This window comes from Malaclemys terrapin, chromosome 2 (genome assembly GCF_027887155.1).
Source record: "Malaclemys terrapin pileata isolate rMalTer1 chromosome 2, rMalTer1.hap1, whole genome shotgun sequence".
Classification (NCBI taxonomy): domain Eukaryota; kingdom Metazoa; phylum Chordata; order Testudines; family Emydidae; genus Malaclemys; species Malaclemys terrapin.
In genome coordinates this window covers 73,421,433-73,436,907 of record NC_071506.1, presented here as the reverse complement: position 1 = coordinate 73,436,907, position 15,475 = coordinate 73,421,433, and the positions used below count along the sequence as shown (strand labels likewise).

Genomic DNA, 15,475 nt, shown 5'->3' with positions numbered 1-15,475 from the left:
TATATCTCATAAGAAATGCTGTGCAAAGAGGGTATTAAAAATGGCAGCAGTTTCTAGCACTGAGTCTTGGCTGTTGTCACAGCCTTGACAATAAGTCACATGAAAGCCTCATTTGTAGCTTATGTAACTCGTTTTCCTGTGACTCTAGCTCAAACTGTTTTATTTTTTCTTTTCTGGAAGATGGTCTCTGCCTCCCTTCATATGATGGTTGACTGAGTATAGAGAATAATGGGCCCTCCAGAACATGTTTGAGGCATATTGATAGAAAAGTGTGGTAGAGTTTCAACTGTTGCTATCTGTGCTGTATCTGTCCTGTAGATAAATAGAGGATAATCTAGGATCAAACACATCTGTCACCTTGTAAGACTACAAACAATTTCTAAAACTTTGATTAAAAAAGAATATTTGTGTGACACTGAGCCAAATTGTTAAAAGCAGATACCCAAGTTGTGCCTGTTAGACCTGCCCCAGACATCAGTTGATTGCACAAAACAGCCCTTTTGATAAATACTATTTGCACAAAAAGTTTAAAAACTTATTGTGCAAATAGTTTTTAATGTGCAATTATTTGACTTTCATACACAGATATATAGGTGGTTGAGCCTATGCACATCTGAAAATTGACCTTAAATATGCTAATACAGTGGAATACTCACCCATGGTAGAGGATATCATTGTTCCACAAAGAATCTGAGTTGTTTTCTCTTCAACCCTCGCCCCCCCCATGCCCTAATTTCCCCTCCCCACATTTTTAGCACATCACCAAAATGTCATGACATTTTCATGTCTCGTTAGTAAAGATTCCCCCCTTCCCCAATGATGGTGCTGCTGTAACATAAGGACCTTTTAAGGGAAAGGTCACTAGGTGTAACAAAGTGCTACCTATATATTCCTAGTTAATTCACCTTTTTATTTTATTTTTTTAATTTTCCTGCATATTTGTGTAGTTGCACATTTTTATCCCGTGTGGCTAGCATCTAAATTCAATGAACCCTCATGCTAAATTTAGTAACGCTGTTTTGTGAAAGAATTAAAACTGGCAGCAGTAAGAGGAGCCCAATATCTGAACGCTTTGGGCAATGAGATGACTCTGAGTGTCTCCTTAGCCAAATGTTTACATTTTGAGCTTTAGAGATGAAAAATTGCAGAATTTTGTTTTGGGGAAGGGGTGCGGGGGGGGGGGGGGGTGGAGGGGGAGAAATGGCCTTAGATGCCATAATTCTGAAACTCTTTTTTCCAGCCTGTATTCATGTCACTTTGCACTCTCTCATTTTTGCTCTCTCTTTTTAAGCCTCTACTTGAGGGCACTGAATAGGATTGGCTGCGAACTGAGCAAGCTACCTTATATCAATGCCATTGATTTCTTTGGTTCCAGGAAACAAAAATATTTTCCCTTGATCCAACTTTGGGAAGCTGTAGGGGTCTGAAGACACTTATTAGGTGGCTTCCATTTAAACTGAGCTAGGGACTTTACTTGCTGTGCAGGCAGCCCTACTGTGTATAGGGATTCTACAACGCCAGTTGTAAATGGAAGAATGATTTACTTTGTCTCAGTCACGGTCATCCTTTAGATGTTACACGACAGTGCTTGGTGCATCCAGACTGAATGAAAATAATATAGATATTAATAGGCCACTTACACTATTCAACATTGTAATGGACAGATAGGCGTTGGGTACATGGCACTAGAAATGAATTACAGCAGTAGCTATTAAGCATGGTTACTTTCTTTTCTGACTATAAATGCCACTTAGTTATAGCTGGGTGCATCAAGATTAATGTCAATGCATTTTCTTGTTATAGGAGCAGCTTACTGCCAGTTCATGGACATGTTGTTCCCAGGGTGCATTAGCTTGAAGAAAGTAAAATTTCAGGCAAAGCTGGAGCATGAGTACATTCACAATTTCAAACTTCTGCAAGCATCATTTAAAAGAATGAATGTGGATAAGGTACGTTTTTAATATTTAAATAATTGTAATGTTTTGCAAAACAATTTTCTATACTGCATAGTGTACAATGGACATTGGGAACCAAAATGATAATAACCAGATCCAGTTTTTCAACCTCTAAAGCCTGAATTAGAGATCTCAGTTCTGTATTTAGATGCTCTCACTGGCATTTTGACATCTAAAAATGGTTATTTGGGTACAAAGGCAGAAAATGTGTAAACAGGAACCCTTAGTGCTCAAGGTGAAAAACTGGGCCCAAAATAGTTAGTTGTCAATAATTTAAAAATTACCACTCATTAGGTCCCCAAGTTCACAAGAGGGCCTCATGATAAAATGCTATCCATTGGAAGATCCTTAAAATGAATAAATACTGGGATCCTCATAAGGTGAGGGGAAAACTCAAGATCATGTGTGGTGACACTCAGAATTCCCAATAGAAGTAAACAACAAGCATTCTGTATCTATCGTTGTACTGAATACTACTTACTCACGGTAGGATATGAAGAGTTGCACATTTTTAACTATTGGAACAACTTTCCAAATGATGGAACCATGTTGCTTGGTAAGTCATTAAATCAAGATTGGATGTCTTTCTTTAAATAAACAAACAAACAAACTACCTCAACCACAAGATATGGGCTTGATGCTTCTATGGCCTGTTATGAAGGAGTTCCGAGAAGATGATCCTATTAGTCCCTTTGGCCTTAAAACATATGAAACCATGCAATCTATCCAGAATTTACCTTTGAACATTACCTATAAACAAATCAAACCATGCCCTGCCTGTCTTAAATGTAGAAAACATATAAAATGTGTAATCAGCATTTTCTCCAAGCAGGTCGACTTTCCTGGCAAAATAGACATTGACAAATGAAGCTTTTTTTTCAATATTTGTTCTTTGTGGTGTTTAGTCTCTCACCTGTTGTGCATTATTTGTTCTGTAAAGCTAAATATGTCTTTACCTTTCCTTTCCCTGACTTTAATCAATCATGTTGACCCATCCTCTGTGTTCTCCAGGCTACTTCCCTGTGATACAATCAGGTGTATATTCTGTGTGCAGATAGGATCCTATCACACGTTTTACTCAGACTACATTTGAAGTGGTACAAGATTAACTGTTTCTCAACATGAATTTGCCCAGTTTGTGTAAGCAGTAGCAACATGAGAAACTAAACTGGATAAGTTTAAAATGCTGTTATGTTTCAGTTTTGCATGTACAAAACATCTGTATTTGTAAAGGTTTATCTTCAATGGTGAAGAATTCACAAGCTATTGATTCAGAAGAGACTTTCTCTGTCTCCATTATAGCTCATTAAAACTCCATGGGCAGTTTCCCGAGCTCTTGCATGTAAACAAACCATTCTATATACAGCATGTGTGGAAGGTGGGGTGGGAATGATCAGATTAGTACCTCAGTATTAGAAAGAGTGTGTAGTTCAAAAATATAGATGAGTTTGAACTCCATTGTGGCTTTTAAATCCATTGCTTCACTACAGAGGCAGGGTGGAGGGTGCCAGGGCATAGCAGTATTGGTTGGTGACAATCTTCTTGCGCAGGACACAGGTGGGTAGAATGCTTCTGAGGATTTTGTAGGAGTGCACCAAGGAGCAGCTTCTTTCCCTTTTGGAGACGTACAGTATCGTGGGCACCCCACTTTAAGAAAGATGTGGACAAATTGGAGAGAGTCCAGAGGGGAGCACTAAAAAAAAAAAAAAAAAAAAAAGTTCAGAAAACATGACCGATGTAAAACAATGTAAAACTTTAGAGCCTGTAAGTCCAGTCAGTCCTATTTCTTATTCAGCCAATCGCTCAGACAAACAAGTTTGTTTACATTTGTAGGCGATAATGATGAGGAAAGGTTGAAAGAATTGGGCGTGTTTAGTTTAGAGAAGAGAGGCTGAAGGAGGACGACATAAGTCTTTAAATATGAAAAAGTTTATTATAAAGATAATGGTGATCAGTTGTATTCCTGGCCACTGGGGGTAGAACAAGAAGTAATTGAATAAATGTCCAGCAAGGGAGATTGAGATTAGCTATTAGAGAGAACTTTTTAACAATAAGTATAGTTAAGAACTGGAATAGGTTTTCAAGGGGTTGTGGAATCCTCATCGCTGGAGGTTTTTAAGAACAGGTTAGAGAAACACCTGCCAGGGATGGTTTAGGTTTACTTAATCCTGCCTCAGGACAGGGGGAGCAATTAGATGATACCTTGAGGTCTCTTCCAGCCCTACACTTCTATGATTCTGTAAGCCTTTTGCAGACATACCTACCACTAACGGTGCTTACATAGGTTTGTCTAATGAGAACACTTGAGATTCTGTTTCCCCACCACACAGGGCAGTGTGAAAGAGGATTTCCTGTGTTCTGACAGCTCCTTGCACATCTACTCAGAGCAAGCCAGATTCTGACCCTTTGCTTTTTGAAGAAATTGTTCATTTTTAGGACATACATCTAATTGCATGAAATATGTTAACTAAAATCTCCAACAGACTCCCCATTACTACTTGTTAAAGATGACAGTCGTTTCAGACTGGCTACATGCAACCCAGTTGTCACTCAAAGCTAAAAGGAGCATATCTGAGGAAGAACAGTTGTAAAGGCTTATGTACAATGGTAGAGATCTGCACAGGCCTAATTTTAAAGTCCATCCCAAACTTGACTAGCTCATGGCTGCCCAAATCCAACCCGAGTGTCAAGTTGTTTTCAGACCTGATCCAACCGAAATCTGACATTCCTCCCCACTTTCCCAACTTGTGTCAACACTGCTGCCTTCTCATCCTTGGGGTTTGGCCTGGTGGGGGCTCCCTGCGCCCACAATCCATCTCCATCCACCTCCTGCTTCTGGGGTCGTCACAGCAGTGTCTACATGTACCAGTGCAGCCGGCTGCCCCCATTCCACTGTGCTGTATGTGCTACAACATAATAGATGTTACAATTCCACAGCACGCTCGCTCCATGGCGCACACAGCGCAGCACAACCATGGCCAGAAGGAGCAGGGCACTCAGCAGCCTCTGCCACCTTGCCTCACCAACCCTATGGGCAGGAGGAAATGATGAGAGACTAACTGAGTAAAGCCAAAATGTGTTGGGTTGTTTTCAGACCCGAGCTGAATCTGACACTTGTAGATGGGGTCCCGTGGGGTTTGGGTCAGGTTGCAAGACTCTGTACTATGGTATCATACTACTGGTACTTCTACCTTTTAGAAGAACATGCACTATTGAGAGGTTAGCTTAATATCGTTCATGGGAAAATAGTGCTAGAAAATGAGTATTTAAAGGGGCTTTATATATAACTACACACAAAGCTGAGAAGACCTTAACCATATAACTCTTAATCCAGAATGATGCAGGAGACACCACATTGGTAGTTAAATTGTTAGATAATCTGAGAAATACGTATGTACTGGCAATGCAGTGTTAATGGAACCTTTTACCATTGTATTTTACAGGTGATTCCAGTGGAGAAATTGGTGAAAGGGCGCTTCCAAGACAACTTAGATTTTATCCAATGGTTTAAGAAGTTCTTTGATGCCAACTATGACGGTAAAGAGTATGATCCTGTCGTGGCTCGACAAGGCCAAGATGCTCTCCCCCCACCAGATCCCGGTGAACAGATCTTTAACTTACCAAAAAAGTCCCATCATGCAAACTCCCCCACTGCAGGTATTGTAAATCTTGGAGATTTCCATTCCCATTTTACGGATAATGGTATAGTAATGTCTTAATCTGCTGTCAATAGTTTATATAAATATGGGGTCAAATTAGAAATGGTTTTTCAACAGGTAGTCACCACGCTCTTTGTGTTTGTACTTCACGCTATCTGGGGCTCACCATCCTAGATTACATAAATGGACTTTTTGTGGGCATTCATTTTGTTGGTCTGTTTTGACCTGCCACATTATTACTGAAGATTTCACGGTCTGGGAGATTAAATCCCATGACTCCAGTGTACCTAATGTTGGAGACAAAACCAGTCGACTGTTTTGCTGCTGAACCTGGGTGATATAAACTACTCAAGAATGTAACAAATAGTCGTCCCCTCCCCCCCATCTTCACAGGAAATTGCTAGCATAGTCCGGTTTTCTGGTAACTGGAACATTTCCAGATCCTAAGTGCTGACCCAAAAGCAGAAAATGGGTTGATTTGTATCTTTTAAATGTGCTGATCATTCAGACACAGTAATCTTCTAAGTGGGCCACATACAGTAATATCCTATATCTTCAAAGGCATCATTGATTTTTTTTTTTTTATTATTATTATTACTCGGCATGTATCTGAAATGGGAATAAGCACCAAAGATCCATTTCTCAATTGTTCCTACACTATCCATAGAGCGTGGGTCACAAAACAGATGCTTTTTTATCACTTTGACTAAACCAGGGAACAAGAGGGCAGCAGAAACATCTTAAAAATAACCCTAAGCATGTAGTGCAATCTCGTTGCTTTAATCTGTTTTTCATAGTTTTGTGATGGGAGAAAGTCCTTTCCCAGCCTGCTCTCAGATAAAATCCACACGCTGTGTAGAGTCAAACACTCACCCTTTTCTGGAGTTTGCCTTCAACATTTAAATTAACAATAACATCAAGTTCAGCTCAAAACTCCACCCCAGGCTTGGCTGCTTCTACAGTTCCTTCCTCAGTCCAAACCCTAGATCCAAGAGATGGAACATGCTGCTCCTTACTCTCCCTTACATCCGTGTGGGGTTGAACCACCTACCTCCATGAATTAGTGACACTCACTTAATCCACTTTCTCAGCAAGGTCAACATCTGCTAACGCAGTGGAGTGTTTCAGGCAAACACTGCCAGCCTCTTATGTCGGGTTTGTAACACGTCTACATTTTGGTTTTGTACCTCCTATATTTTTAACCTTTCATTCTGAATTTCTGAGGAGCCGGTGCCTTTTGTGTACTTAGGAATGGCCATAGGTGTGTTCTCACATAGGGTGGGACATGTTTTTGATGCCCCCTGAATGGCTAAACAAAAAAAAGACCCTGATTTGGTGCGCACACACATCCCCCCACATCATCCTCGGTGATGGTTTAGCACCCATGGCAACAACCCTGATAGCCAACTCCGTGTGTACTTCCCTGAGTGTAGTTCCCTACCTCCCTTCAAAAAAGGAAAATTGCTAAGCTCTATTGCTAATTCAAAGTGAATGGTTTTAAAAATACTTATTAAGTATAAGCTTAACGTGGATGCCAAATCAGACCATCTGCAGAGGGAATTAGTGAGTGTTGCTAATAGCTGGAAGATTCTGAGGAAATGGAATAGCTTTTCAGTATTTGAACTGGGCAAGAGAGGTGTGGGTGGTAATGCCATATCCTCAGTCTTCAGGCTGTTGCTAGTTTGAAGAAGAAAATTAAAAGCGACACTGGAGGAAAAATGGAGACACACAGGACATTTCCCCAATTCAAGCGCTGGGTGGGACAAATAAGAGATCTTCTGACAATTTCTAGACAGGATTTGAAGACTCGAAGTACATTGGTTTTCTTTCCATTAATTTAAATATAGTCCAGAATTAGTGTTTATCTGCAAAGCTATTCTGATATTTTTTTTCTACCAGATGCCAAATGGAGAATTTTTGTATACTTCGTCAGTTGTCCATTATATCTAGAACAAGATTCTGTGTTTAGTCAAAAGTGTTGGTAGCTCATTGGAGAGTGGGTTTAACCCATTAAGTAACATGTATTTTAGTTTCACCAATATGTCATGTCTTAAGTCATGTAAATTGCACTGTCTAAAGGAATAAGGTCTCTTATTGGATGAGAATATTGGCACTTACCAATAGAGTCCCAAGAGGAATATATCCTGTATGTATATACTAGGGCTGACAACCAGTTAAAAAAATAATCACGATTAATTGTGCGATTAATCGCACCATTAAACAATAGAATACCATTTATTTAAATATTTTTGGATACTTTCTACATTTTCAAATATATTAATTTCAATTATAAAACAGAATACAAAGTGTACAATACTCATTTTATATTTATTTTTATTACAAATCTTTGCACCGCAAAAAAACAAACAAAATTGTATTTTTCAGTTCACCTAATACAAGTACTGTAGTGCAATCTCTTTATCATGAAAGTTGAACTTACAAATGTAGAATTATGTACAAAAAATAATTGCATTAAAAAATAAAACAATGTAAAACTTTAGAGCCTATAAGTCCACTCAGTCCTATTTCTTGTTCAGCCAGTCGCTCAGACACACAAGTTTGTTTCCATTTGCAGAAGATAATGCTGCCTGCTTCTAGTTCACAATGTCACCTAAAAGTGAGAATAGGTGTTCTCATGGCACTGTTGTAGCCTGTGTCACAAGATATTTACATCCTAGATGTGCTAAAGATTCATGTGTTCTTCATGCTTCAACCACCATGGCAAACCTAGCATAGGTGATACATAATGGAGGTTGGGGGAGGCCAAACATTGCACCGTCGAGGGCGGTGGGGGGGGGGGAGAACGACAGTGCAAGATTTGGGAACCCCTGAAAAATTTCCCCCCATCACATCCCAGGGCTGGAGGAGCTCTCGCTGCCCGCTACAGCTCTGGAGCTGCGGTGGTGGCACAGGCTTTTTCTGATCTTGGGGCGGTGGCGGGGGAGGGGGGGGAGAGCTAGTGGGGGGCCTGGCCTCAAAGGGGAAGGGGCAGAGTGGAGATGGAATGGAGGCAGGCCCATGGGTGGATGGAATGGGGTGGGGCTGCAGTCGAAGCGGGAGGGGCTCTTCAGCCAAGGCAGAGAGCTCTGCTGCGGTCCCAGCCAAGCTCTCTCCGCAGGGCCACGGGGGAGGAGGGGGATAGAGCAGTGAGTGGGGGCAGGCCCTCGGCTGGAAGAGGTGGGCAGGGGGCTAGCCTCCCCAAGGGGAAGCTTTACCCACCGCCTACTAAACCTAGGATGAGAAACTTAAAATTGCAGATACTAGAGCCTGACAAAGAAGCAACAAGAGCTTCTTGGTCCCATTCTGATGCTCTCCTGACGTAGGCAGCAGAGTGATCTCTTGGATCACGTCAGTGCAGGGAGTGCCCTGAGGATGTAGTTGTGTGAATGGATATTGATTGCATGTGCCTATAAAGATAGCTGCATTCTGTCCACTGCAATCAAATCATTTTGTGGGATATTCAGATGCAGTCAGCATTGGTCTAACTTCGTTCCTGTTGAAGTCCGTGGTAAAACTCCCATTTACTTAAGTGGGGCAGAGTTAGGTCACTGCTGAGTGCTTTTGAAAACTCTATTTAATGCTCTTTGCATGCATGGTGCATTGTATTAAGCCGCTTTTAAAAGCGTTTAGAAATAAAGCAGATGCCTTTTTGACTATTAACATTAGTTTGCCTGCAAAATGCTAAATTATACAATGAGTATTCTCCCACTCTTCTACGGGTCTAAAACTGCTCCAAATGTGTGTGAAAACTTCATTGGTCAGATTTTCAAAAAGGCTCTCAAATTGTTCTGTAATATCTGCACTTGTATGATTATCTGCTTGCAAACGAGGATAACCATTGTACATGCAAAAACATTGATTTTATAGTGTCTCAAATTTTCGGCACTTCACAAAAATGAAGGTGACATCTGGTACAAAAATGCTAATCATACTCTGTGAAGGATGAGTGTGCAGGCAAGCACATACAAAAACTTCTGTGGATACAGTGTAGAAGGTCCCTTCTGAAAGTTTGGGTTATGTTGGTTCAGGGAGGGTCCTGAGGATGCAGATCTGTGTGTGAATGCTGATATATAATGCTTAGAGTGTCAAGAACAGGATAGATGTGTGGACACTAAAACTTATTTTTAAAAATTTTTTAAGTATATGTTTCCTTTTAATTCTGGCTAATATATTTTATAAATTAGTCAAATAATTCCAAGAAACGTGACTAATATATATTTAGTAAGGCTGTCGATTAATCGCAGTTAACTCATGCGATTAATGCAAAACAATCACAATTTTAAAAAATTAATCGCAGTTTTAATCGCACTATTAAACAATAGAATACCAATTGAAATTTAATAAGTATTTTTGATGTTTTTCTACATTTTTATATCATATTCTGTGTTATAATTGAAATTAAAGCATATATTGTTTATTACAAATATTTGCACTGTAAAAATGATAAAAGAATAGTATTTTTCAATTCATCTCATACAAATACTGTAGTGCAATCTTTGTCATGAAAGTGCAATTTACAAATGTAGATTTTTTTTTTGTTACATAGTTTTGTTTTTGAGTGAAGTTATGTAAAACTTCAGAGCCTAAAGTCCACTCAGTCCTACTTCTTTTTCAGCCAATCGCGAAGACAAACAAGTTTGTTTATATTTACGAGAGATTATGCTGCCCACTTCTTATTTACAATGTCACCAGAAAGTGAGAACAGGTATTTGCATGGCACTTTTGTAGCTGGCATTGCAAGGTATTTACGTGCCAGATATGCTAACCATTCGTATACCCCTTCATGCTTCGGCCACCATTCCAGAAGACATGCTTCCATGCTGATGACGCTTGTTAAAAAAAAATGTGTTAATTAAATTTGTGACTGAACTCCTTGGGGGAGAATTATATGTCCCCTGTTCTATTTTACCTGCATTCTGCCACATATATTTCATGTTATAGCAGTCTCGAATGATGACCCAGCACATGTTGTTTATTTTAAGAATATTTTCACTGCAGATTTGACAAAATGCAAAGAAGGTACCAATGTGAGATTTCTAAAGCTAGCTACAGCACTTGAGCCAAGGTTTAAGAATCTGAAGTGCCCTCCAAAATCTGAGAGGGATGAGGTGTGGAGCAAGCTTTCAGAAGTCTTAAAAGAGCACTCCTCCGATGCAGAAACTACAGAACCTGAACCACCAAAAAAGAAAATCAACCTTCTGCTGGTGGCGTCTGACTCAGATAATGAAAATGAACATGAGTCAGTCTGCATGCTTTGGATCATTATCAAGCAGAACCCATCATCAGCATGGACGCGTGTCCTATGGAATGGTGGTTGAAGCATGAAGGGACACATGAATCTTTAGCACATCTGGCATGTGAATATCTTGCGATGCTGGCTACAAAAGTGTCACGAGAACGCCTGTTCTCACTTTCAGGTGACGTAAACAAGAAGTGGGCAGCATTATCTCCTGCAAATGTAAACAAACTTGATTGGCTGAACAAGAAGTAGGACTGAGTGGACTTGCCGGCTCTAAAATTTTACATTGTTTTATTTTTGAATGCAGGTTTTTTTTGTACATAATTCTACTTTTGTAAGTTCAACTTTCATGATAGAGACTGCACTACAGTACTTGTATAAGGTGAATTGAAAAATACTATTTCTTTTGTTTTTATACAATGTAATACTTGTAATCAAAAATAAAGTGAGAACTATACACTTTGTATTCTATGTTGTAATTGAAATCAATATATTTGAAAGTGTAGAAAGCATCCAAAACATTTAAATAAATGATATTCTATTGTTGTTTAACAGTGCGATTAATCATGATTAATTTTTTTAATCGCTTGACAGCCCTAATATTTAGCCACCAATAAATCTATATAGATGTAGGTAGATTGAAATATTATCTATATCTACCTAGTTGGCAGAGACACCAATATTGATTTGCTCCACAAAATAACATTTTATATTTAATCAGACACTTATGTAAATCTTTTAATATTATTCCTAACTAGTTAATGCTTTTCCTAACATTTTGTTCTGTTTTTTCAGAAGTACAAAAAGATTTAGCTGGGAATCTCCCACTAACAAAATTAAACTGCTAAATCCCTAAAGGCTGCTTTGAAAGTTTACCCCTAAAAGGTAGTTGTAACAAGCTAGAATTATTTTCAGTGTGCCTTAATCTGATGCCAAACCCTCAGAGCCAGATGGAGTTTGGCATCTGTTTACCATTTCTGTAAATAGATGTTTATCCATATCTGTGCAAAAGCTGCGCTTGCTCCCCAACTTGCATTTAGCAACCTAAGTTTGTTTTGTTTGTAAAAATTAAGAGTAAGGAGAAATGTGAAAAGAAATATTAACTTTGTTTCAAAAATGAGGTTTTCCAAAGAGCTTTCTCTGACATCTTCAAAGAGCAGTCAGTCTTAAAAGCCAGGGCAGGTCAAGGATAATGCAGCTTGGAAATTGTAGCATAAATAGTTCCCTGGGACTAATCTTCTGTGCCAACCTCATGTTGCCTTCATTCCTTGGGAAGGCAGAGCCAATTTGTAAAAAGAGCTGATATGTAGTATGAACTATGGATGGAATTTGATAATTGTACCTTTCAGACTACATGAAGTGACAGTACTCTGGAATAAGGAGCTCCACTTCACCACATACTATTCCACTGTACAAGGGGAATACACATACGTGTTTTCATAAGGAATGGTACCAACAGTATATACTCCGTTACAGGCTTCCCGCCAGCACCACAGGTTCCTCATATATAGTGCCATCTGCCAGCTCAATATTGCTCAGGTCCTTTAAATATTCTCTTATAACCTGTTTTTCCCTTATGATGTAGTAAACAGTCAACAGATGTAGGCTCAAAGTTGTGAGGGATTAAAATACAACTTTTTTTGTTGTTTGTGCCTATTTTAATTCTGCCTGTATAAAATAGTCTGATCAGATTGTTGGGATTTCAGCTCAGAAAGCTTATGCAAGCATTCCCAAATGTAAATCACACCTCAATAGGCCACTGTATTTTTGGGGTGGGGAGCGTCAAAAATTGGTGGACAAAAGACAACTTATTATGTAAACAATTTTATTAGGTTAAAATTCCAGAAGATTCTTCAGTCTGAAGGATGTTTTGCCTTTCGCTTTGAAGTATCCTGTGAGAATCAGATGGCTAAAGCAGTGCCTGGAAAATACTGGAGAATCACATGATGGCTAAAAATAAGCACATCTATGACAGGGAAAATAACCAGGGCAGAATTAACTGTTTGTCCACGAACGTTTACAGAGAATAAAACAGCCATCTGAGGCCTCTTGTGCAAGGAGAACTGGTATTCTTTATAGTGCTTCATGGAAAGAGAAATATGTGAGATCTGTTTGCATAGGTTATGGCATCATACAATGCGAGGTGTGCTCTAAATTAATTTTTGGATTAAAGTATATTTTTCTTTTTTTATTCTTAGTGTAATAAAATTTAAATGTAGGTGTTAGTGACACGCTGGCAAGCATGGGGATTTGAGTTAGCAGGAATTACTCAAAGAATTAATTTCTGCTATCTTTTCTCTCTCCTCTTTCCTTCCCCACCAAACCCTGTTGCCACCCTTCCTGTAGGTCAGACACAACTATCCAATCACATCTGTTTTCATTTCGATATGTAGTACTTTCACCCTTTCTCATGTTGTATTGTTGCAGAAGATGTAAAATGCTTTGGGGGCATAGTCTGTACAGGAGATGCATATGCTGAGAGGGCATATTCAAAAGTGTGTGTTTGGTTTTTTTTACTTTAAAAACTTGGTGTTTGGAGTTCAGGGAAGGAGTTGAAATACCATTGGAGACTGAAGTGATCCTTTCACAGAATCGGTACAGCACTGACAGTGCAGGCTTTCCTGTTCCACCTTGATATGTAGGAACCAGCTGTAAGAGTGAGTAGGTAGTTCAGTTTCCATGCATATTAAAAGTAATGGCCTCTCTACTAGAGAGCCAGCAAGCTTGCTCCAAGGTGACATGGACTACTGTTCTAGAAACTGGGCTGAAAACCTAGAAAAATATGGCACTATCAAGATGCTATAAATTATAAATTGTGCATTTAACATTAGTCTTCCTTGGGTCTCTTACTCTTTTCTAATCTCCAGTATGTCAATGTAGTTCTAATTGAGAAAATTTGTTAATAAACTATCTTTCCCTTGGGGCAGGTTTTTTTTTTTTTTTTTTTTTTCAGATCTCCCTTTAGTGATGCACATTGCTAAATTCTGAATATATAAACAAAAACAAAATCCCACAGATATCATTTTACAAGACATAATGACCAATTTAAAATGGCTCCTTCTGCTGCTACAAAGTGGTTGAACCCATTTTACCTAAGCCATTAGGTGGTAATTAAGGCCAGGTGAAAATTATCCATCAAAACTGTTTTCTGGTGGAAAATGGATTTTCAATTAAACAATTTTTTCATGACATTCAAAAATGTCAAGTTTTCCTTGAAAAATCTAAACCACAAAAGCATATGGTTTATAATTGAATTTTTGGTTTTAGGATCAAAAGTCAAAATTTTCCACAAGGCAATAATCCATTTTCCAGATAGCTCTAGTGGTAATATCTTCCTAAATGGCTTTCCCAATCATTTTCAAATTGTGGTCTACAGAGCCTCTTCCATCACAAGGGGAAGTAAGTATAATTGAACTCCATCAGTCACACCCCATCCCAGAAATCTTTAACTGTGCATATACTAGATCACAAGTCGAGATTCCAGCATGTAGTCCTGTTAGGTTGCTGGAGTCTGCTTACAAAGACTTTCTTTGTCAGCTTTATGGCAAATACAGTCGGTGTGGGTTTATTAAATTCAGAGGGCAGACTCAAACTGCAAAGAGGCCAAGGGCAGTGAGTGCTGAAGGCAAGGTGAAGAGATTTGTTACTAATGTAAAGTCCTACACCCATGGAGAGGAAATAAATAGCACAGCTAGTGTCAAGCAGCTGAATCTATTGCATTAAAGCAAGTTTATTTCAACTTGTCTCTATAACAGTGTCCTACTATTGAATGTAACTGAGTGATCCAGCCACCACATGGAATGGAAGGTGTGGCTGAAGGTGTGGGTTGGGAGAAAAAGTTCTCTAAACCCTCCCTGTCTTAAGTTCTGAAAAATATGAAAGTTTGAGAACCACATCTATAACCCATTACTGATCTTTCACATGATCCAGAGGAGAAAAGATCCTTAATCTCTGCTAAATTACTGGAGTGTACAGCCATGATAGTTCAGCATATTACTTACCGGTATCTTGTTAAGATTTACTACTTTGAACTGTAACATTTGTTTTAGACCAGCTGCTTCCATTCATGCCTTCTACTTTGAATGATCAGTTAAAGGTTTTACTGGAAACAATATTTTTTTCCAACAAATCCCTCCATGATGCCTTGTAATTTACATTCCTGATGAATTCAACTGCTTCAACAACAACAACAAAAACTGCCTGAAGTGGCAAGCAGAGCATATGTGCTCTTTGATTAATATCTAATGAAAGGAGTTGAAACTGCATTGCAAAAAATATATGGGGCTTAATGTTTATTATGTTAGGTTCTAATTATACACATGCTGAAGTGGTTAATTGTATATAGCTCTAGGCCTCTTACATAGTATTCTATAATATAGAACAGAAGTGAGTTATTCAGAGACATGGCCAACATTCAAGAGCCAAATGCTGAGCCTTGTTTATGATACACTTTTAAGCAGAGTGGTCACACTTCGCCCAGCTAAAGCTGCTTTGGCAGCTTGCTGCGAGCCTAGGAGCATACCTAATTTGTCCAATATTAAGCAAATTGCAGCCACCCTTTTTTAATGCTAAGGTGGAAATCAGACTATCAATCCATGTAGCTAGTGCTCCAATTTGATCAG

General features: G+C 39.0%; 1 protein-coding gene across 4 annotated transcripts in view; it reads left to right on the top strand.

The window, feature by feature from the left end:
• MAPRE2 (microtubule associated protein RP/EB family member 2) overlaps positions 1-15,475 on the top strand; it is a 148,208-nt gene that overhangs the window by 105,556 nt on the left and 27,177 nt on the right. For all 4 annotated transcript variants that reach the window (XM_054018178.1, XM_054018177.1, XM_054018175.1 and 1 more), the window contains 2 exons: positions 1,804-1,949; positions 5,399-5,612. In XM_054018178.1, the coding sequence (XP_053874153.1) occupies positions 1,804-1,949; positions 5,399-5,612 (360 nt within the window). The remainder of the gene's footprint in view (positions 1-1,803; positions 1,950-5,398; positions 5,613-15,475) is intronic.